At 47.7% G+C, this 21,232-nt stretch overlaps 1 protein-coding gene and 1 long non-coding RNA gene across 9 annotated transcripts; one reads left to right on the top strand and one right to left on the bottom strand.

Moving 5' to 3' along the window:
- Positions 1–24: 24 nt before the first annotated feature.
- Positions 25–20,917, top strand: Anks3 (ankyrin repeat and sterile alpha motif domain containing 3). Of its 8 annotated transcripts, none has more exons than XM_052196305.1 (17): positions 25–131; positions 3,118–3,289; positions 5,490–5,688; positions 5,890–6,011; positions 7,354–7,435; positions 9,569–9,704; positions 12,808–12,963; positions 14,296–14,433; positions 14,905–15,014; positions 15,229–15,396; positions 16,642–16,766; positions 18,788–18,929; positions 19,223–19,395; positions 19,609–19,694; positions 20,055–20,138; positions 20,367–20,450; positions 20,555–20,917. In XM_052196305.1, the coding sequence occupies exons 2-17, from the start codon at positions 3,120–3,122 to the stop codon at positions 20,569–20,571; spliced, it is 1,992 nt and encodes a 663-aa protein (XP_052052265.1). In that variant the 5' UTR covers positions 25–131; positions 3,118–3,119; the 3' UTR covers positions 20,572–20,917. The 8 variants fall into 8 exon arrangements, with proteins under 8 accessions (XP_052052265.1, XP_052052266.1, XP_052052269.1 ...); XM_052196306.1 differs by having other exon boundaries at positions 20,362–20,450; XM_052196309.1 differs by lacking the exon at positions 14,296–14,433.
- On the bottom strand, positions 5,857–10,319 carry LOC127694705 (uncharacterized). The gene is made up of 2 exons (XR_007979848.1): positions 10,045–10,319; positions 5,857–6,053 (listed from the first exon to the last, which is right to left on the bottom strand). It is a non-coding gene; the product is annotated as an uncharacterized LOC127694705 (long non-coding RNA).
- Positions 20,918–21,232: the final 315 nt, after the last annotated feature.

The following is a 21,232-nucleotide window of genomic DNA, read 5'->3' as shown; positions in this document are numbered from 1 at the left end:
GCGTCACCTTCCCGGGGTGCTCTGCGCCGTACGACAATTACTTCCGGGGTGGGCCGGGCGCGGGGCTGTTGGCCGGTGAGGGAGCGAGCTGCGGCTGCTGGAGGGTAGCGCGGGAACCTGAGGTCCTGCAGGTAGGCCGGGCCGCGGCGGGGCCTTCTGAGAGGCGGGGCCCGAGGCTCCGTGCGTCCGCCCCGGCGGTCGGCCCTGGCGCTTGCCTGTCACGGGGTTTGGGGACGCGGGCCCGGCTCCGTGGTGCTAAACTAAGGGGTCACGCGAGGTATCTGCCGGACTGTCCAGCCACCGGGACCTGCGGTCGGTCGTGCACGGCCGCCGGGACCTCTAGGGCTGGAACCGCGTCGCGGGGCTCTCTCGAGGCCTTCACGGATCTCTTGAAGGACTGACAGTTGCCTCCAGAATAGAATTTTCTTTTTAAAACGAAGATTTAAAAAAAAAAAAGAGTAATGTATCAGTGCCGCTACAGAAACTGTCTGGCAGCGAGGTGCAGAAGACGTAGAAACCTTTATTTTAAGTTGAATCGATTTTTTTTGGGTGTTAGTTTTTTGAGATTGTGGGCGTGTCTCACTGTGTACACCAGGCGGTCCTCAAACTCACTGAGATCTGCCTCCCAAGCAGCTCCTGTATCTTAGGCGGCCCTTGCGCGAGCCCTTGCAGGGTTCTGCCAATCCACTAAAGTTTCCCGGTTTGGGGAAGCACGAGTCCATTCTGTTGGTTCAGACTCAGTCTCAGCAGTGAGGTTAGGCTTTGCAGCATGAGAAGCTGGTGTTTCCTGAATACAGGCCTTGTTTTTCACCTCACCAGCCCACACTTATCACACATCATGAAGCTCGCAAACTGTTCCCCAGATTAGTGGTTTGTATATTGTCCTTTTTATAATGGAAATTTCAAAAGTAAACGTATGTCCTTGCAAGCTGTATATAGATGATGCTAGTCACTGAGATAGATCCTTTACCGTCTTTCTGCTCTTTAAACATTTCAATCTCACTAAGTTCCTCAACCATCTTTCTACTTTTTAAATGTTTCAATCTCATTAGTTGCTCAGGCAGGCATAGGATTTGACTCTCCTGTCTGAAAGTTGAGCTGCCAGGCCCAGCTGGGGTTTTTTTGGGGGGGGGGGGGGAAGGGGGCAATCACCAACACAGAATAATGCTAGAGTGTTTAGGGTAGGGAATTCGTACCTTCTGGGTGCACACTTCCCTCGGGCTTCCTTTGGGTTCGCCAGAACTCTTGAGTATGGATATTATGGTGCTCTGTATCCTCGAAGCCACTGGTGCAGTGATCTTGACCCCCAGCTGGGACCCAGGTGGGCTCAATGCCAAAGCCCGGGTCTTCCCACCCTGCTATTGTTCTGCCCTTGACTCGGTTTGGTCAGGTTAGGGTCCGTTCCAGCCTCAGAGTAATAACCTTGCCAGAGCCCTGTGATATGGTCCTGGAGGGATTCAGCCACTTAAGGTAGTTTGGGGTCACTGAGGTGGCCCCCACGGATGCTTAGTACCAGTGACCATTTATCTACATTTATTGGCACATGCCTTTAATCTCAGCAAAGGCAAGTGTATCTGTGCCATCAAGTCCATCCTGGTCTACACATTGACTTCTAAGATATCCAGGGCTACACAGTGGGGCCTTGTGGGTGGCACAGGTGAGAGCCCAGTGTGAAACTGAGGCCCTGACCACTGTAAACTGCCATTACCTCTTCTTCCCCCACTCCCACCCCACCCCCATATACTTTGCCTTGCTAGGACTTGGACTCAAGACTGAAGGCCTTATGCAGTGGAGCACCTGACCTCTCCCAGAGCTTCCTATTCTGTACTAGCTTCCTATTGCTCTTAGACTTAAGAATCTGCCAGAAAACAAATGGCTAGGCTTTGGTTTGAGTAGGAGTACCCAGAATAAAGGACTCCCAACCACACACCTGTCATCCTGTGTTTATCTTGTGTACTTGAAAGGGTTGTGCAGGTGCATTTCTGCTCTGGTAACATTTGCTGAACATCAGGCTTTGCATTCTGAAGTCTCCTAGGGCTTTCTTTTCCCCTGTCCTACATGTCCTTTCCCTCCTCTTCTTTTTTTTTTTCCTTTCTTTTTTTGAGACAAATTCTATGTGCCCAGGCTGGTTTTGTTGTTGTTGTTATTGTTGTTGTTTTGGTTTTTTGTCTTCTTTTCTGAGAGAGGGTTTCACTGTTGTAGTCCTGGAACTCACCATAGACCAGGCTGGCCTTGAATTCACAACCTGTCTCCATCTCCCTAAGTGCTATAATTAAGTCAGGCATCACCACACATAGCTTTCCATGTGGTTTGCAGAGATGCAAATGCACTGCATTCCTGACCTTTATGCTTTTTTTAAACTTAAAATTTTTGTTTTAAATTATGTATATATGTATTTGTGTGTGGACATGCGCGTGTGAGTGTGTTGTAACCCCTGGAGGCAGCTGTGAGTTGCCTCATATAGATGCTGGGAATTGAACTCAGTTCCCATATAAGAGCTGTACACACTCTTAACTGAGATGCCTAAGCCATCTCTCCTGCCCTGGTTTGTTTTAGAAGACTTAAAATTATGTGTATGCGTGTATCTGGGGTAGTATGTACAACATGGATGCAGATCCTCAAGGAACCAGAGGGAGTATTGGACCCTCTGGAACTGTAGTTACAGGAGGGTGTAAGCCACTAGACATAGGTACAAGGAACTGAACTTGGGTCCTCTGTAAGAACAATATGAACTCTTAACCCCTGAGCCATCTTTCTGGGTCTCACCCTCGCTTTTATGAGAGAGGATCTCTGTGTAGGTAGGCTGGCCTAAACTTGTTATGTTATCCAGACCTGACCTTAAGTTCATGGTCTTCCTACCTCTCTTCCACCTTCCCAGTGCTGATGAAGAACCTGTGGTATGAAGCAGGTACAGCAACAGTTAATGGCTCCACAGATGTTCCAGTCTTCTCTCTGGCCTTAAACTGCCAGCAGCTGCGTGATGTTAGGAGGAAGCTAAATTAGCCTTAGTGGCTTCAGTTTCTTAGGAGTCTGAGATGATAGCCTGCTATTGGTAGTAGTATATCCTCTTTGGAACAGACAGGGAAGAAGAACTAACCCCTGGGCCTCCCTCTGCAGCCATGTCTGAGCTCAGCGATGAAGCCAGCGAGCCGGAGCTCCTGAACCGCAGCTTGTCCATGTGGCATGGGCTTGGTGCGCAGGTCAGCCGAGAGGAGCTGGATGTCCCCTTGGATCTTCACACAGCTGCCTCCATTGGCCAGTATGAGGTGGTGAAGGAGTGTGTGCAGCGGTAAGAGGTCTTGGGGCGCATCCCTTCACCTCACATTCTAATTAGCATCTCGGTGGCTTCAGTTCCCAACAGGCTGCAGTCTTGCAGAGATCAAGGTCCTTAATACATACCAAGTCGGCTCACCTTCTTGTTGCAGGTGTCCTTGATGCTCATGTTTAACCCCTAGAAAAAAGGTACCTTTGATTCTGAGGAGAAGAAAGATGCTTAAAACATGTTATAAACACTAATTTGTAGTTTATTTGAACCAGAATCATTTTGGGGATTTCCTCTGACTGTAGAGAAACCCAGAGAAAACAATAGTAAGAATGAATAGCCAGCACTCTGGCCCTGTGACTGCAGGCTCACTGTGGTTCTTGAGCACAGAGGTGAGAGCGTGGCCTCCTAGCCTCACTGCCCACCCACCTGCCAGCTTTGCCGAGCTGCATATGTATATTTAGTTCCCCAGCCTGTCTATTATTCCATGTACTCTAAGGTTCTGTTGGAGAAGGGTCTCTTTACTTTCTTGTGTTCCACTCCACTCTGTACTTAAGGTTGCCAGTGCTCATTTAGTATCTTGGTGAGATGGTGTCTCCCCGACCCCTTTGTGCTTTCTCAGTTCCTGATGAGCCTTAGGTCTCTGATTGCAAATCAGAGCTATGCATCATCCTTGGCCAGTAGAGTGAGTGCTCTCAGTCTAGAGCAGTCTGCAGGAATCCTTTACCTAGTGGTCTCAGAGATGTGCAGCTAGGTGTGTAGTCAGCACATGTCCTCACAGGATCCCAAGACTCTTGCTATAATTCTTTGGAGACTCAAGTTCTTACATGTTGAGGGTTCTGTTAAAAAGAACATGGTTGCAGAATTCCAAAGAGGGGAAGATGGAACAGATCTGTGCTCTCACTGGAGTTGGCCCAGTTGAGAAGTAGGCTTGCTCACAGAAACCCAGGCTGGGGCCAAGGGATATTGGAGGTATCAAGAACAGGGGCTGAAAAGTCGTGTTAGTTAGCCTTTCTGAGGCACTTGCTACCGTTTACTTTGTAGAATTGCTATGCAGTAGTGGGTGCCAAGTCATTCCAGTGACTCCAGAAGTGGCTGCATGTAGCTCTCCAGGCAGGCTTCAGGCCATTCCAGAATCCAGAGTCCGCTTGACCTGCTAGTGTGTGGGAAATAGCTGCCTGAGTCAGCTTAGCATGGATCACACGATAGGCACTGATCACACAACAGATTCCGTGCTGGGGATAAGAACTGTGAGGGGAAGGCCTGAGCATTAAGCACACCTTTGCAGTGGGCAGTGGGTGTTATTCTAGAATGGAACTATCCCTGAGTCTTAAAGTCTGAGAGCTCCTCTCCTTTTCTCAGTGAAAGCGCATTTCCAGAATTATAAGGGAAGGCGGTTAGGAAATAGGGTACTTTGGTGACAGGTTTTTCTATAGGGTGAGGTGACAAAGGAAAAGTCAGTGGCAGTAATGTGATCCTCAGTTCTATTCTCTTTCCTTGGCCACTACATAGCTCTGAAGGCAGATAAGGTATTAATTTGGTGCCTGGTGGTTAAGGTGTCTCTGCCTCATTTCTACTAATAAACTAGGCCAGGTAGTCTTTTCTGTGGTGGGTCTTTTGTGTTGTAGAGTGTTTAACCAGCTACCTAGACCTAATTACTATGTGCCAACAGCTAGCTACTTCCTGGATGTTGTAACTGGGGAGAAGTAGCAAGACCTTACTTAACTTACCTCTTTGATCATGGTGGACATTACTGTAGGCACAAATAAAGGTTATTGGCCTTGTCCAGGAGGGGCCAAGCAGATGAGAGCATTAAAATAGATGATTATGTTAGTCACATTTACTCTTCCTTCTTTTTCTTTCTGTTTGTTGATTGCTTGTTTGTTTGTTTGTTTCTTTTAATTTATTAGTCTGTAGCCACAGCCCATGGAATGCTTTTTGTATTTAGAGTGGCTCTTCCCACATCAGTTAACCCAATCTAGAAAATTCCTCAGACCTATGCAAAGGTATGTCTCTTAGTTGATTCCAGACCCTGTCAAGTTGACAGTCATGATTAACCATCACAAGAGTGTAAGACAGAGGGTAGAGATGCTTACCTGGGGATGACTTGAGGCAAGTGACTCTGCCTTTCTAGAAGGGCAGCTTGGCCTACCAGGCCTGGCACCTGGCTCTGATGAAGCCACATTTGAGTTACTAGGTATATCTAGCATAACTTGTGTTTGTTTAGGAGAGAGGTAGATTTGAATAAGAAGAATGGTGGCGGCTGGACCCCGCTGATGTATGCCTCCTACATTGGACACGATACCATTGTTCACATGCTGCTTGAGGCAGGCGTGAGTGTGAATGTGCCAACCCCGGAAGGACAGACTCCACTGATGCTAGCCTCCAGCTGTGGCAACGAGAGCATCGCCTACTTTCTGCTCCAGGTGAGCTATGAGTGGGCCCAACAACCCAGGTGCTCCCTGTTGCCCTAACAGGATATGAGGTGCTGCAGGCCACAGTGAATATATTTGTGTGTAATGACTTAAGATTCTTTGAGCTCAGGCCCAGTAGATGCCTCCCAAGCACCCACCCAGATTAAAATCTCTGGAGACTTGGCACATAACCCACAGTTTATTCTCTTGAAGCAAGGTGCGGAGCTTGAGATGAAAGACATCCAGGGCTGGACTGCGCTCTTCCACTGTACCAGTGCCGGCCACCAGCAGATGGTCAAGTTTCTTCTGGAGAGTGGAGCCAACGCCAACGTGAGGTGATTGTTGTAGCCAAATAGTCATAGGAATGGGCTGGGCTTCTGAAATCAGATAGATGGTTAGCAGAGAGGAGTTAAGACAGTGAACAAGCCAAGCCAAGACCCCTACATGCAGAGCAGGGGTGCAGCATCAGGACCTGAGCTTGATCCTCAGGGACAGGTAGAAAGGTTGCTGTGGTTGTGTTTGCTTGTAGGAATAGGCAGATGCCAGTCCAGTCAAGTAGTTCAATCAGTGAACCCTGAGTCCTAGTAAGAGAGCATCTCAATAAAAAACAGGTGGATGATTCCCAAGAAACACCACTACTTCCTGCTTCTGCATCATGCAGCACATACAGCCAACCCTCCAACACTCAACCAACCACACACAAGGACACTAAAGAGGTGAGGTGAGAACAGTCAGCATGACCACATGAGCATTACTAACTCTTCTGGTCCATTCACAGTTCCAAAGACCAAGCTTTTCCACCCTCCCTCTCTCAAAGCCATTCCCACCTCACTCTAATCCCCACGTTAGCCGTGTTTAAAAAGCAGCTTCTGCAGAGCATGGTGGAGCATACCCTTAATCCCAGTACCCAGAAGGCAAAGGTACTGGTTTATTCAAGGAGTTCCTGGACATCCAATGCTACCTGAAGAGACCCTGTCTCAAAAAACATACTAACTGAACAATCTAATATTAAAAGCAGCTACTGTTCTTCTCACAGATGGTGATGTAAGAGTCATTCAGAATTATATTATGTTCTCCAGTGCGGCAGGTACCAAGAGCCAGAGTCTGCCATGCTAGCATCAGGTGGGGGCACAGTTGGTGCTTGCTGGGAAGGGGATCATTACATAGCATGCATCAGACCACAGCAACGACATCTTATGAAAGTCATGATGGAGACTGGGGAGATGGATGAGTGGGCAGAAGTACTTGTGCAAGCCTGACAGTTGTCAATGTAGGATTCAGTCATGTAAGTGTGTGTAATCCAAGCACACAACAGGAAGTGGGAGGGCACAGACTGACTCTCGAGAAATTAACAGGGATACCCAGCAGCCAAGAAACCATGACTCCAGAAAGGAGGCAAGGCAAAGATCAACAGCCCAGCAGTTCTAGGTGAATGAGAGCTAGGCCTGAGTTGCACCCCTGCTCTGCATGTAGGGGTCCTAGCTTGGCTTGTTCATTGCCTTTTTTTTTTTTGGTTTTTTTTTGTTTTTTCTAGACAGGGTTTCTCTGTGTAGCCCTGGCTGTCCTGGAACTCAGAAATCTGCCTGTCTCTGCCTCCCAAGTTCTGGGATTAGAGGCCATTAAAGTTCATTACCTTAACTCCTCTCTGCTAACCATCTATCTGATCTCATCTTGCAGGGAGCCTGTATATGGATTCACTCCTTTGATGGAAGCAGCTGCTTCTGGCCATGAGATAATTGTGCAGTATTTTCTGAATCACGTAAGTGACTATTTACTACCTTATAATTTAGTCACAGCAAATGGGAATCGTCAATGAAACTATAAACTCTAACTGGGGTTTCTTTTACATAGAAACCTATGTAGTTAGCATACTGTATATATGCACATGTATACATGTGGAATAGAGGAGTCTGTTTCCTGGGAACTGAACTAAGACCGTAAGCTTGATGGCGGGTGCCTTTACCCACCGAGTTGTCCTGCTACCCTGTAGGCAGTGTATTTGCATGGAAACATGTACAGGGCTGAGTAAATGGACACCCATGTTTATGTGTTTACAATGATTTTTGAAAACACATTTTAACTTTATTCCTGGTGCTGGAGATTAAGCTCAGGTCTTTGTATGTGCTATGCAAGCTCTCTATCACTGAGATAGCCTCAGCCCTTTTAAAAAATGTTTTATTTTGAGACAGGCTCATAATAAGTTGTCCAATCTGGCTTTGAACTTGTGTAGCCCACAAGGACTTTTGATCCTCCTGCTTCAGCTTTCTGAGTAGCTGGTTATAGGCCCGTTACAGCTAAGCAGTGACTAGAATGGCAGGGAGGGAGGGATGCAGTGTTAGTGACAGTGTCCAACGTGAACCTCAACAGACTTGAGTAGCACCCCCTGTCAGAACACAGTCTGGTAGCTCTAGGCACGGATAGCATTACTGTGGCATCCGTCAACTCTTCTTCCTGGTGTGTATGCCAGAGGACTGAGGACTGTGTCCACACAGAGGTTGTACACAGTGTCCACAGCAGGAGACTTCCTAAGTACCCCAAATGGGGAACAGCATGCGTACTTTGTGATTTACTTTGCTTTCTGGAGTTTGTATCTGATGTAGCCCAGGCAGGCCTCATAACTACCTTTCTAGATGGTAAATGGCCTTGACTTCCTAATATTCCTGTTTCCACTATAAGTACTAGGATTATAGTCATGAGCCACAACCCCATAGTGTGCTTTTCTTCTATCCATGGGTTTTGGGTGTCCCTCCCTTCCTGTACTGCATCCTCTCCTCCCTGGGGAATGGTGGGAGGTGTCTTATTTGCTCCCACTGACCCCTATGACAAGTTACTCTGGATCACAGACTGTTGCTTGGAGTTATGCCGTTGGCCCTTAATTATCTGTCAAGTTAAATTCCTGGACGAACCTTAGGACCACCTTTTATTTTCTAAATTCCTTGTGATATGTTCTCCAGAGCCTTGCTGGGGAGCCTGCCACCATGATATTACAATGTGTTTACAATGATATTAGATTGTATGGCTAACACTTTCAAAGGAGAACATTTATTGCACTAGGTTCAGAATAAGCATCTTCCCACTTCAGTAGACCTAAACTGTAATCTCAACTAGGTTATTCTAGCAGGACAATTTTGAGTTCAAGGCCTGCCTAGGCTCACAGTGAAACTCTGTTTCAACAAAACGGGTGTGGTGGTACACACCTGGAACACCAACAGTTGGAGGTGGAGGCAGGAGGATCAGGAAGTTAAGGTTGTCCTTGGCTACATCCTGTCTCAGAAAATCAGGGACAAGAGATATCTAGTTCATTTTGGGAGGATGGAGCCCTCTTTCTGAGGATGGACTGAATGATTGCTTCTTTATCAAGAGACAGATATAGTAGGTATAGAGGGTGAGGGGGGGTGCTCTGTTGTAGGTCCCTCCCAGGTTCTTTTGTCTCTTTGCCATTTGGAGAGGGAGAGTGGCTTGGTGACTGCTCTTTTTGTTTGTTTATTTGTTTTTATTTTTATTTTTTATTTTTTTGGTTTTTTTATTTTATTTTATTTTTTTCCAAGACAGGGTTTCTCTGTGTAGCCCTGACTGCCCTGGAACTCACTCTGTAGACCAGGCTGGCTTTGAACTCAGAAATCCGCCTGCCTCTGCCTCCCAAGTGCTGGGATTACAGGCGGTGACTGCTCTTGGTAATGGGCTTGTTAGCCCTTTTCCCTGTTGTAAAGGAGACAGAAATTTCATCAGACCTTCTCACCCAGTTCCTCTACTCTAGTGGTATCTCACACAGGGCTGAGGGTGGGGAGGAGGGTGGTGGGGATCATAAATGTACTTTGTCTTCTCATCCCTCTGGACTAGCAGTCCACTCAGCTGGAGGAATTTCTGACTCTTCTTTTGTGAACCTTTTTAGGGAGTCAAAGTGGACACAAGAGACCACAGTGGATCCACAGCCCGTATGTTAGCCAGGCAGTATGGTCACATGAAGATTGTGGCCTTGATGGAAACTCACTCACCTGTACTTCCCAAGAGCCTCTACCGTAGTCCAGGTACCTGAACTGCCTCTGTGTTCCGATGGAGTTGAGACAGCCCTGAGCAGTAAGGAAACTAGGAGACAAGGGAGCCTCTCCCTAATCCACCCCTTTGCTCAGGTTAGGCTCTACCAGCTCTGCTCTGAGGCCTTCTCTCCTTAACAGTTCCACTATGGAGCTGAGGTTGGGATCCAAGGCCTAGGGCCAGAGATGCAGACCTTACCACAGAGAACAGTGTCAGTCAACTGATACGCTCACAGCATAGGCTGTGGAGCCTAAGGAAGAAGGGAAGGAGATATGCCTCACTCACAGGGAAGCCTCTCTTGGCTTTGACAGTCTTGTGCTGTGTAACTTTTACCTTTATGTAAGCAGGTATCCTTTATTGCCTCTGGATGTTGAGTCCTAACTAGTGGCCATGACCCTTTTAGCATCTGTATGTTTTCATTTTTTACATGTACATGTCTGATCCAATGGTAGTTGTTTCTCTTGTGTGGTATGAAGTCTGGAGTAAGTTTTCTTTTCCAAATATCCATACTGTGTTGCTGGAATTTCCAACTCCAATAAGCCTGTATAAAAAACACACAATCCAGTTATTATAAGCCATATGCCTAGATTGGGAAGATCTAGCACTATACTAACTTATTCGCCAGCTATGAGACCCTTTGCTACTTGCAGTTTCTCCTGGCCACATGGTCTGCTCCATCATGGCTTCCTCCTCCTCTTCTGTCCTCTCCCTTCCCCTCCCGTTCTCTTCTCTCTACCTGCCCCTATTCTCAAAGACCTGTCCACTTTTTCCCCTCCACTGCCCAGTCACAGGCTCTAGCCTTTATTGACAGTTAAGTGGGGAGAAGATCACCTGAGTATGTGATCACAGCTCATGGGGGCAACCCCTCTTGAGGAATCAAAATTAACATCAGAATACAAACATCATCAGGACAACCCTCAACAATACAGTTGTGCTGTGCCAGCATCATTCAGCATGATTGACATAGGGGTTAGATAGAGCATCTTTATCACCCATTGAATTTCCATCTTTGTAGAGTTTGATTCTGGTAATCTTTGTATCCATGCACCTAAACTACATTTGACCAGAGGTTTGTTTATTGTGTGTAGCCCTGGATGTTCTGGAACTCACTCTATAGACCAGGCTGGCCTTGAACTTAGAGAGATCTGCCTGCCTCTGCCTCCCGAGTGCTGAGGTTAAAGGTGTGTACCACCACTGCCCTGCGACCAGAGGCTTTTATTTTTATAGTGTTTTACTGTTTAGGACTTGTTTGCATTTCTGCAGTAATTGTTTACTCTTTGTATGAACTTGAGTGTCAACTTACTTTGCTCATTAAGAAGTGTTAGTTGTTTTCTTCTTTGTTTTTTTTTTTTTTTTTTTTTTTTTTGAGACAGGGTTTCTCCGTGTAGCCCTGGCTGTCCTGGAACTCACTCTGTAGACCAGGCTGACCTCAAACTCAGAAATCCGCCTGCCTCTGCCTCCCACAGTGCTGGCATTACAGGCGTGTGCCACCACTGTCCGGCAAAAAAGTATTAGTTTTAAGATGGTAGAAAAGGTATATGTGGTGTTATACAGCTGCAGTCCTAGAATTTTGGATTGAGAGGCAAAGTAGGAAGATGCAAAATCAAAACCAGTTAGGAACACAGACCTATTTTCAAAAAACCAGAGTACATACCAAGGAGACTACAGGAGACTCCATTTACTAACAGTAAATTCACTGTTTCTGTACTGTCAGCTCCATCTAAGAACACCAGGCATGTTTTGTGTTTAGTATACTGTTGGGACTTTCAGGAAGGGTCACAGCTTTCCTCATGTATGTATGTATGTAAAATATATATATATATATATATATATATATATATATATATATATATATACACATATACATATATATACACACATACATACATACACACATATACATATATATATGTATATATATACATATTTGTCTATAACTAAGATTATTCTGAAGTGTTTATTCTCATCACGACTGCTCTTGTAGATGGGTCCACTACAGTTATTTTCTTTAACTTCTGATTTGAGGGTTTGGTCCATCTTCTTGGTATTTCCATGTAGAAGACCCTGGACTTGGACCCAGATCTTGGCCGGTCAAGCTAGTTTCTTTACCACTTCTCTAGGTGTGCTGCCGAGCTGCCAGTCTGCAGACAGAGCTCATCCTTTGCCTGGCATGCTTTATCCATTTGCGAGTGCTTCTATGATGGTGCTAAACATTGCACATCCTTCCTTCAGACCATAACCTAGCCTGGAGTTAGCTGTGAGAAGGTGTGTGAACCTTCTACCATGTTAGGAAAGTTAAGCCAGGTGTGGCAGCTCACACCTTAAATTCCAGCACTCTGGGAGGCAGAGTCAGGTGAGTCTCTATGGGCTTGAGGCCAGCCTGGTCTACAGAGCAAGTCTACAGGACAGTCAGGGTTAAACAGAGAAACCCTGTCTTGAAAAAGAAGTGGGGGGGGGGCGAAGAATTAATGAAGGTTTCAGAGCAGTGGCCTGCCAGTTGTGATGTTTGAAGTCTAGTCCTGGTAAACTTTTTTTGAGATGGGTTCTACTTCCCACACACTTGGATTAAGGATGTGGTGTGCACCATCATATGCCAGCCCAACACACTTTTTTCTAATTTAATACTATTAAGGTGATTTGGCTAGAGAGAAGGCTCCATAGCACTTAAGAGTATCTATTGCTTTTTTAGAAAACCTGTACAGCTTTTGTAGAGGACCTAGATTCAGGTCATTGTCCCCAGCCCCCACCCCAGACAGTGTGCAAACACCTGTAATTCTAGCTCCAGGGGAACAAAATGCCTTCTTTTTAGCTCTATGGCACCTGCATTTTTGTACCCACACACAACTAAAGATGAAATCTTAAGAACATAATTAAACTGAGTATGGTGGCATATACACATAACCCCAGCATTAGCGATGGAGAGGCAGGAGAATTGCTGTAAGTTCAAGGCCAGCCTGAGCCTATGTAGTGAGTCATTGTTTTCAAAAAGCACACACAGACACATGACCTTAGAACTTCATGTTGGCAAGTGAGGTCATATTGAATGGTGAGGTCATTATTGAACCAATTGTCTTAATTTTCATGTCTGACCTATAGAGAAATATGAAGACCTGAGCTCTTCAGATGAGTCCTGGCCTGTTCCTCAGCGCCAGAGGCCCTGTCGAAAGAAGGGCCTCAGTATCCATGAGGGGCCACGTGCCCTGGCCAGGATCACAGCTATTGGACTTGGAGGCAAGACTCAGACCAGCTATGGTGAGAACCACTGTTCCCAAAGCTCTTTGGTATCACATGCCAAGACTGGGTATGTACAGGACTGCCCTGGTACGTGGGTCCCTGGCCTCAGACTGTAGTAGGATTGGGTACTACAGGAGTGAGGCTCAGAATTGACCTGTGACAGGCTCCAGGAGTCCCTGTGGATTTTTCTTTTCATTGGATATTCCATTCAAATAGATGTCACACCAATTGTGTAAGAATTTTAGTGCCCCTGACCTGGCTCTGCCCACATTCTGATCCTGAGTAGCTGGGACTACAAATATGATACATTTCTTTGTTTCTGCTTCCTCTCTTTTCCATTCTGGGTTTCACCCCATAAACCCAGGCTGGTCTTGGACTCACAATCCTCCTGTCTCTGCCTCCTGAGTTTTGGGATTACTGGGATTACAGTGTCTGCCATCATGCATGGAGGATTTGGAGGTGGTTGTTTGCAGTGCTGGAATGGAAGCCCAAGGCTCTGAATGCTTGGGAAGCACTGAATGTACCACAGAGCTGTAGCCCATGTTTTTGTTTTCTGTGGACACATATGTCAGTGATTACGTGAACTTGTTCTGCATTGTCCATTTCTAGGCCAGTCTTTTAAAAACATTATTTATTTTAAGTATATTAGTACACTGTCTTTAGACACACCAGAAGAGGATATTAGATCTCATTACAGATGTTATGAGCCACAATGTGGTTGCTGGGAATTGAACTCAGAAGTAGCCAGTGCTCTTAATCTCTCCAGCCCCAGGTCAGAGTCTTTTTCTCCCTGTTCAGGTAGATCTTTTTTGGCTGGGGTTGGAGCTCTGGTACAGTACTTGCCTACCACATAAAGCCCTAGGTTCTATCCCTAACACTGTACAAAAATAAATGAAAGAAAGAAAGAAAGAAAGAAAAAAAGAAAGAAAGAAAGAAAGAAAGAAAGAAAGAAAGAAAGAAAGAAAGAAAGAAAGAAAGAAGGAAAGAAAAAACATTGTGTAGTTACATAGATATCTGATGGATGGGTTATGCGTGTTAGCTTTGGAGTTTATTCTAAATGTGCCCAGCTAATCTTTCAGTTGAGGAGTCTATAGATCCGGCCTGTTCATGCCCACTCTGTCCCTAAGGAAATAGTAGCAGGTGCCAAGGGGACTGGCCTGGCCCTGGGTGCTAGCTCTGTTCTGCCAAGCTCACTTCCTGTGATGTGCAGACTAATTTCTCTTGGAGCATGCCAAGTTACTGTGCAAGGAGATGATGTGGCTGCTGTGGGGCTGCTTCACCCCCAAAACTCTTAAGAGGGGTGGGTCCATCATTCAGATCTGAGGGTTCACATGCTTACTCTGTACACAGAGCAAGTTCCTCCACGGGGCTACGTGACCTTCACCAGCAGCGATGAGAATACCATGGAAGGCGAGGGCCTCTGCTACCGAGATGTCACTTCCCCCATCAATGAACGGGATGTGGAGAGCAGTAGCAGCAGCAGCCGGGGTATGCACCCCAATCCTTTTGGGTTCCCATAGAGGAGGAGATAGAGAAGGCCCCGGTTCTTGTGAGGTAAGCCAGCGTTGGCCATGGGCAGGTGAGGGCAAGCATCCCAATTCCAGAGTTCCGACATGCAGAGGAGGCACACAATACTCAAAGTCCAAGGGCTTCCTGACAACCTTCCCAGCAGGAGGTGTGTACTATGACCTGGCAGTGCTTTACCAAGATTCTCTCTCATGCCAAGCTCTGTTGTAGGTGCGTGGAATTTATGAGCACAGAATAAAAAATAAAAACAACCAAACCAACCAACCAAACAACAAAACCAACCCTAGCAAGCTCTGTCCATCCTATAGTGTAGGGTTGAGAAAGGGAGCCAGGCCAGACAAGCAGTGCTGAGCTGTGTAAGGCACCTGAGAAGAGCTAACAGCCAGGCAGCGTCACTGGTCAGACCTGTCATCAGGTGTTTTCCATTACCAGAGGAACCCACCTTCAGTGCCAGTCTTGGGCCTGTGTGGAGGAGCAGCAGCAGTGATGGCCTAGCAAGAGCCCAGGGTCTCAGCAGTGAAGCCTCCATAGAAAGCAATGAGGTAAAGATCCCTCTTCCTCCCTCGGGGTTGTAGGAAATGGGTGAATGTTTAATGTGTTTCTACACGATGCCTGGAGGACTCAGAACCTGGAGTGTAGGGGCCAAAGCTGCAGGTAAGTCATGATAGATTTCACAATTCACCCTTGCCATGGGTGAAGAAGGCCAGAAGTTTATGGTCAGACAGGGACTGTTCCAACACATCCCTTTCACTGTAGGATTCTGATCATGCCCAGAAAAGCTCCGTTCGCAAACAAACCAGGAGTTATTTGAAGAATAAGAGTCGTCACAGCAACAGTGATGGTCACTGGCTTCCCAGCGCAGGGACTGCTTCCACTCCGGGGTCTGAACCCCAAATTGAGAAGTCCTCTTACTCAGGACCCCAGGTGAGACTATTTGAGAACCTGATAGCGCATGCTTAGAGAGATGGCACTTCTGTGACTATGGAATGTGGATTTGAGGCTCATTTATGTGTATACATGACAGGCCAGGCATTTTTTTTTTTCCGAAACAGGATTTCTCTGTGTAGCCCTGGTTGTCCTGGAACTCACTCTATAGACCACTCAGAAATCCACCTGCATCTGCCCCACAAGTGCTGGGATTAAAGGCGGGCACAACCATTGCCCATAGGCCAGGCATTTTTGAGAGGAGAGAGGGTACTGGGTTCTCCACAAGGCCAGGGAACTGATTGGGCTCAGAAAGGATTTTTGATAAGCAGCAGATCAGCTGTGGGCTTGGTCTCCTTTTCTTTCATGGGTAAGGGCTGTCCCCTTGCTTTCTGTTCTCTGGGTCTCCCAAAGCTTAGGGAAATAGTAACAGATGTTCATGAGCTGGGGACACAGTAATGGCGTGTAGCATATACTTAATAAAAATGCAGCCACATCCTCACTGTGGACCACCCTGGTGAAGTGTCATCTCTGTGGTCAGGTCAGCAGCTCAGGGTGTGATGCACATATCCCCTAAGTCCCAACTGGGCTGCTCCCTAACAGCCTATAAACTGGGCCGACCCTGCCTGCAGCCCCTCCCAGGCCTAGGCCTGGAACATAGTGCATCTCTCAGTTCTACCAGATGTGCTGGGATCTCTAGGCTGGTTCTTTGAGGAGAGTGGTAGAGAAGCAACCTTGGAACATTTTCTCTCCATTCTAAGCGATCATGCATGGGCAGAAATGGAAATTGAAAATCTTGGTGTTGAAAAGCTACTGGGGTTGAACAGTTGAGCTTAGCAGTAGTTGACTTTGCAGGGCCAGCAATAGTTATCTAGTCTGAAAAGCTTGTACCATCACCAGGCACCCCTCATGGTATTTTGGAAGCAGTGGTGTTGACTCCAGATGGGGTCAGGATAAGCACAAGGATGGCCATGCAGACATGGATTCAGACAGTGGCACCAAGTTCTGAAGGACAGTGGGCTGGGGAGGGCCCGAGGGGATCAAATGTTCCAGGACATAGACTTTAAGCCTGAGCCGCTTCCTGGATTCTTTTCCTTTAGCTCTGTCAGCATTCCTCCTCAGCCTGAGGCATTAAGGTTGCAAGGGCATTATGGAGAAATCTAGTCAAGCTTGGGGTCAGAGTCTCGAGGAGACCAGTTCTCCAGTCGTGGCCCCCAGGCCTCCCAGTGGTCTCCTCTACCCCAGGACCTTGCCACCCTGCTGGAGCAGATCGGGTGTCTCAAGTACCTGCAAGTGTTTGAGGAGCAGGACGTAGACCTGCGGATCTTTCTGACTCTCACTGAAAGCGACCTGAAGGAAATTGGCATCACGTGAGTCTCCTAGTGCCTTCTCCCACCCCGCCTATTTCAGCCATTCTTCCAGCCTGTACACTAGCACGTAGGATGAGCAGCCTGTCTACAGTTGGCCTTTTGGGCTTTGATATTTTCAGATTTTTTTTTGTGTGTGTGTGATTTTAAAATATTTTTTCATGGTAACAGTAACAGTTCTGGAATTAGTAATGTATAGCACAGGCTTCTTATTTCCCAAAAGCTTGAATATGATTTTTTTTTTTTTTTGTGGCTTTTTCGAGACAGGGTTTCTCTATATCCCCGACTGTCCTGGAACTGTGTAGATCAGACTGGCCTTGAACTCAAAAATCCTGCCTGCCTCTGCCTCCCAAGTGCTGGGATTAAAGGTCTGCGCCACCATTGCCAGGCTGAAATCTTTTAATATAAAATTAAAATATAAATCTTTTAATACATCCAAACCATGTAATATGTCTCATCTCGAAACATTTCATATATACAACTGCAGTTTGTGACTTGGCGATGACTCCATGGGTGGCTCTCACACTGGAAGTGCTCTCCCCTAGGTGTTTACCTATCTGGGAATGTCTGACTCTCTCCTGAACTTTGGAAGGACAGTTTTCCCAGGTAAAGGATTCTTGGTCACAGCTGTTTGCCTTGGCACTGTGGCTGCCTCAGCCTTCCAGAGTTTTGAATGAGAACATGCAGGTACTTTACTGAGGCTCCCTGCATAGGACAAGCTGCTTTTCTTTTGTTGCTCTAGGGTTCTGTAAGTCATTAGCTGAGCTGTGTGTGGTATTCATCATCTGTGGAGTTCATTGGCTTCACAGATGTTTGTGTATTTGATCAAGGGTGGAAGTTTCCAGCTGCTAGCTCTTCAGACCCTCTGCCCTCCTGTCACTGAGGTATCATGGGCGAGGCCTGGCTCCCGTGCTGTCCTGAGCTCTACTTGTGGTTTTCATTCTCTTACTCCTCAGACTGAATGCCCTTGTGTTCCAGTTCGGTTGTTCTCTCCTTTGTCCATTTATGTATGGCTGTCTCTGACTGTTTAGGAGGCTTTACCTCAGTTACCAAACTTCTTTGCTTGTGTTGTACATTCCTCTCCATTGTATCTCCATTTTGTATTACTTCCACATCTTTTAGTTCTGACTATCTTTAAGATGGTTGTTTCAAGGCCTTTGTCTAGCAGACTTGCTGCAGGGCTTTACTGGAACATCAGTGGTATTCTCTGGTAAAGAACCATACTCTACTTCTTTTAATTTTGTTGTTGAAATAGATACTTCAGTCTCATGAACTCAGGACCTCCTCCTTCCCTGCAATCTGCAGGTTTTGTTTTTTAAACTTATTGTTGTTGGCTGCTTCTGTGCACAGGACTAGCTGGAGGGTGAAACCTGAAGGTCCCCTCAGAGCCTGCACCTTTCCTTAGGCACATCTGTAGTTGCTTTGAGACAGGCCACTTGTATGTAGTCAAGGGTGATCCTGAACTGTCATGCCCACCTTCCAAGTGCACCAATGTTCTGAGCATGCAGGTACTTTCAGTCTTCACTGTTGGCTCCCTACACAGGGGAAGTGAAGAAACAAGAGGCATTGCCCTTAGACCACTCCTTCTCCCCTCTTCCTATTTCTTCAGGCAGAGAAGTGGCTTATAGGAATGGCCCTCAGTAACCGGAACTTCTGTCTTGATGCTGGGAGGGCAGGGTCTGCCTTGCCTGCCCTGCTTCCTGCAAGGGTCTGGGTGGCTGCTGCCATGCGGAGCTGAGCTTAGCCTATACTGGATGCACTGTGAAAGTCTGCAGTGACTCACAGGGCACTGTCTGGAGGGGAGAGATTCCTGGAGAGCTCTCTTGAGAGCACAGACACAGTTGGCCAAGCCTGAAGCCAGTGATGGTGAAGGCTTTTTGGACACTCTTGTTTTGGTTCTCTGTCCCAGGATCTTCTACAACCTCCCTTCTACAGAGTTAGGTATTCCCTAGTGACTGGCCTTGGTAGCAGGTTGGTACCAAGGTCCATGCACATGACAGAAGCTGACATGCACCCTGATTTAGGTTGTTTGGACCCAAAAGGAAAATGACCTCTGCCATTGCCCGCTGGCACAGCAGTGCCCGCCCACCCAGTGACGCCCTGGAGCTGGCCTACGCCGACCGGCTGGAGGCAGAGATGCAGGAGCTTGCCATCCAGCTGCACAAGGTACGTGGGAGCTCCTGGAGGGCTGTGGGTGGAGGAGGCCGCCCACAGCTAGTCACAGCTTTGCAGCAGGGGACTACTGACAGGAAACTTGAAGGCTGATGGAACAAGCAAAAGTCAGATGAATTCAGGAGGAAGAGCTAGAGAAAGTGGCTCACACAGACCTTGGAAGCTGCAAGATGGAGCCAAACATAGACCAGGCTGGGGAGCAGCAGACAGGCACCCTAACAGACTGGAGAATAAGCATGGGCCTTGGCTTCCAGGCTTGGCCCCTATAGCCTGGTATTTGCCTACAGTGCTGTGAGGAGGCAGAGGCTCTGCGTGGCCAGGTATCCCAGGAGCAGGAATTGCGGGCTGTAGTAGAGAGCTGCCTCCTGGAGCAGGATAGTGCTCAAAAGGACATCCATGCCCAGCTGCAGGAGGCCCAAACCCTGGCCCGGGATGCCGCTCTTGTCCTGGACCAGCTGCGGTAAGTGAGCTCACATACTCAGGTAGATCGTCCTCATCCTCTAAGCAGGTTAAGAGGTGGGGGAGCCATAGTGCCTTTTTCTGGGGCTGTCTCCTACAGTGCAGACCCAGGCTTGACTACTAGAGATCTGTATCTTTCCAGCTGACCAATATGGGGCTTCATGGGCTGGCTGCAGGGCCTCTTCAGTGTTACACTTGGTCATATGTTTTGCAGGGCCTGTCAAGCTGAGCTGTCAGCTCGAGTGAGGCAGCACCACTCCCCCAGTGAAGCTACCCAAACCCCACCCTTTCTCCCAGCAGGTAAGAAGGTAATAGCCTGGTTCTGGACTAGGTCAAGAGGGTGGTCTCAGCATAGCTGTCACAGTGGCAACCCAGAACAAGCCCACTGTGATAAGAGATATGCTACATTACACTTAGGGGTAGATAGCAAGTGTAAGGGCCACTGTCTCATGGCTTACTACACTGTCTTTAAGGCCTCTAGTGAGTTGGGTGGCTGCAGCTCTCAGGGTTCAGCTTCTGCTTAAGCCTGAGCCTTAAGTGGCAGCTATTAAACTTGTAGCTGGGTACAAGCAGGAGAGGCATCCCTGCCTTGGGTGGTTGGTCACTCATGCATCAGCAGTGTGGACATACCTGTGGCCAATTCACTGTTCTATACCACAGATTCCAAGGGCTGGCCTATTCCCCTGCAGGCCTTGAGCCTCCCTGAGTTGTCAGGAGCCCTGGAAGACCGAGTCCATGAGATGGGTAAGTCTCCAGGAGTACAGCCAAGGCTTTAACCTCACCCTACCCCAGAGCCTCTTCCATGGACTGAGGCTGAAACCTGACCCCAAATCTGTCCATACCCAGATAGCTCAGAGCCCTGAGTAGTCTTACCCCAGGGTCACCTATTCATAGTGCCCGGAGTTTCCCTTCTAGACTGCAGCGGAGACTTGACCTCACAACACTCACTAATTGGCCCTATCCTTAGGGCAGGCATTATGCTCTGTAACACAGAGCCTGGAGAAACTACAGATGCTGAATGGGAAGAAATGGCGGGAACCGTAGCCAGGAGGGACGGTGAGAGTATCCACTGTGCGCTCATGGGTGCCTTGGACAGTCACTTAACCTTCCTGTCCCTTCTTACCAAGTGCTCTCTCCCTTTCTCAAACAAATTTATTCAGATTCTGACGTTGGGTGATGAATCCACCCTGAAGTTATATGCCACGCAAGACAGGGCAGTGAGCAGATGGCTGCGACAGCCCAGGGAGTAGAAGACCAGCCCAGGGAGCAGCTTGTGAACAGGAGGACAGGACTTCAGTCCCCACTAGGGCAGCTTGGGCCAGCCCCGAGACAGGATGAAGGGCCTAGCACCCAGATCCTGGTGGAGAGGCCCACACTGGTAGGCAGCTTTGGCCCAGACCAGGCAAGGCTGTGGAGAGGGTGTCCCCTGCACATGCAGGTGCTACACGGAGGCTTGAGCTTACAGGCAAGGTCTCGGGTGCCTCGAACATGTACTCTTTGAAAATAAAACTAGATGCAAGTTGGTGGGGGCTCATTTCTGATCACATGACATGTATTCCTGTCTGACACCAAAAGACCCTGGCAACCCATCTGTGGTCACCTCTCATCTCTATCCTCAGCTGCGGGGCTACCTTGCTCCAGGGTCTCTCCCCTGCTCTTGGATTGTTCCTGTCCTTAAAGTGGAGCTGGGAATTCCACACAGCCTTCCTTACAGCCAGTCTTTGTGTGGGAATTCTCCAGCCTTTCCAGTGTTTTCTGCACCAGGCTATAGAACTGCCATCAGTGGCAGTCCTGTCCCGTGGTGCCACCTCTGTTGTCCCTCTGCATACTAGGTCTGT

Source organism: Apodemus sylvaticus, chromosome 10 (assembly GCF_947179515.1).
Source record: "Apodemus sylvaticus chromosome 10, mApoSyl1.1, whole genome shotgun sequence".
Taxonomy (NCBI): Eukaryota; Metazoa; Chordata; class Mammalia; order Rodentia; family Muridae; genus Apodemus; species Apodemus sylvaticus.
The sequence above is the reverse complement of the archived record's forward strand: the minus strand, read 5'-3'. Positions and strand labels throughout refer to the sequence as shown.

Coding starts and splice junctions, on each gene's coding strand:
- Anks3 (XM_052196305.1), top strand. CDS start 3,120: ATGTCTGAGCTCAGCGATGAAGCCAGCGAGCCGGAGCTCCTGAACCGC. Junction 15,397..16,641: donor CCTCTTACTCAGGACCCCAG/GTGAGACTATTT, acceptor CCTCTACCCCAG/GACCTTGCCACCCTGCTGGA. Junction 19,695..20,054: donor CCCACCCTTTCTCCCAGCAG/GTAAGAAGGTAA, acceptor TCTATACCACAG/ATTCCAAGGGCTGGCCTATT.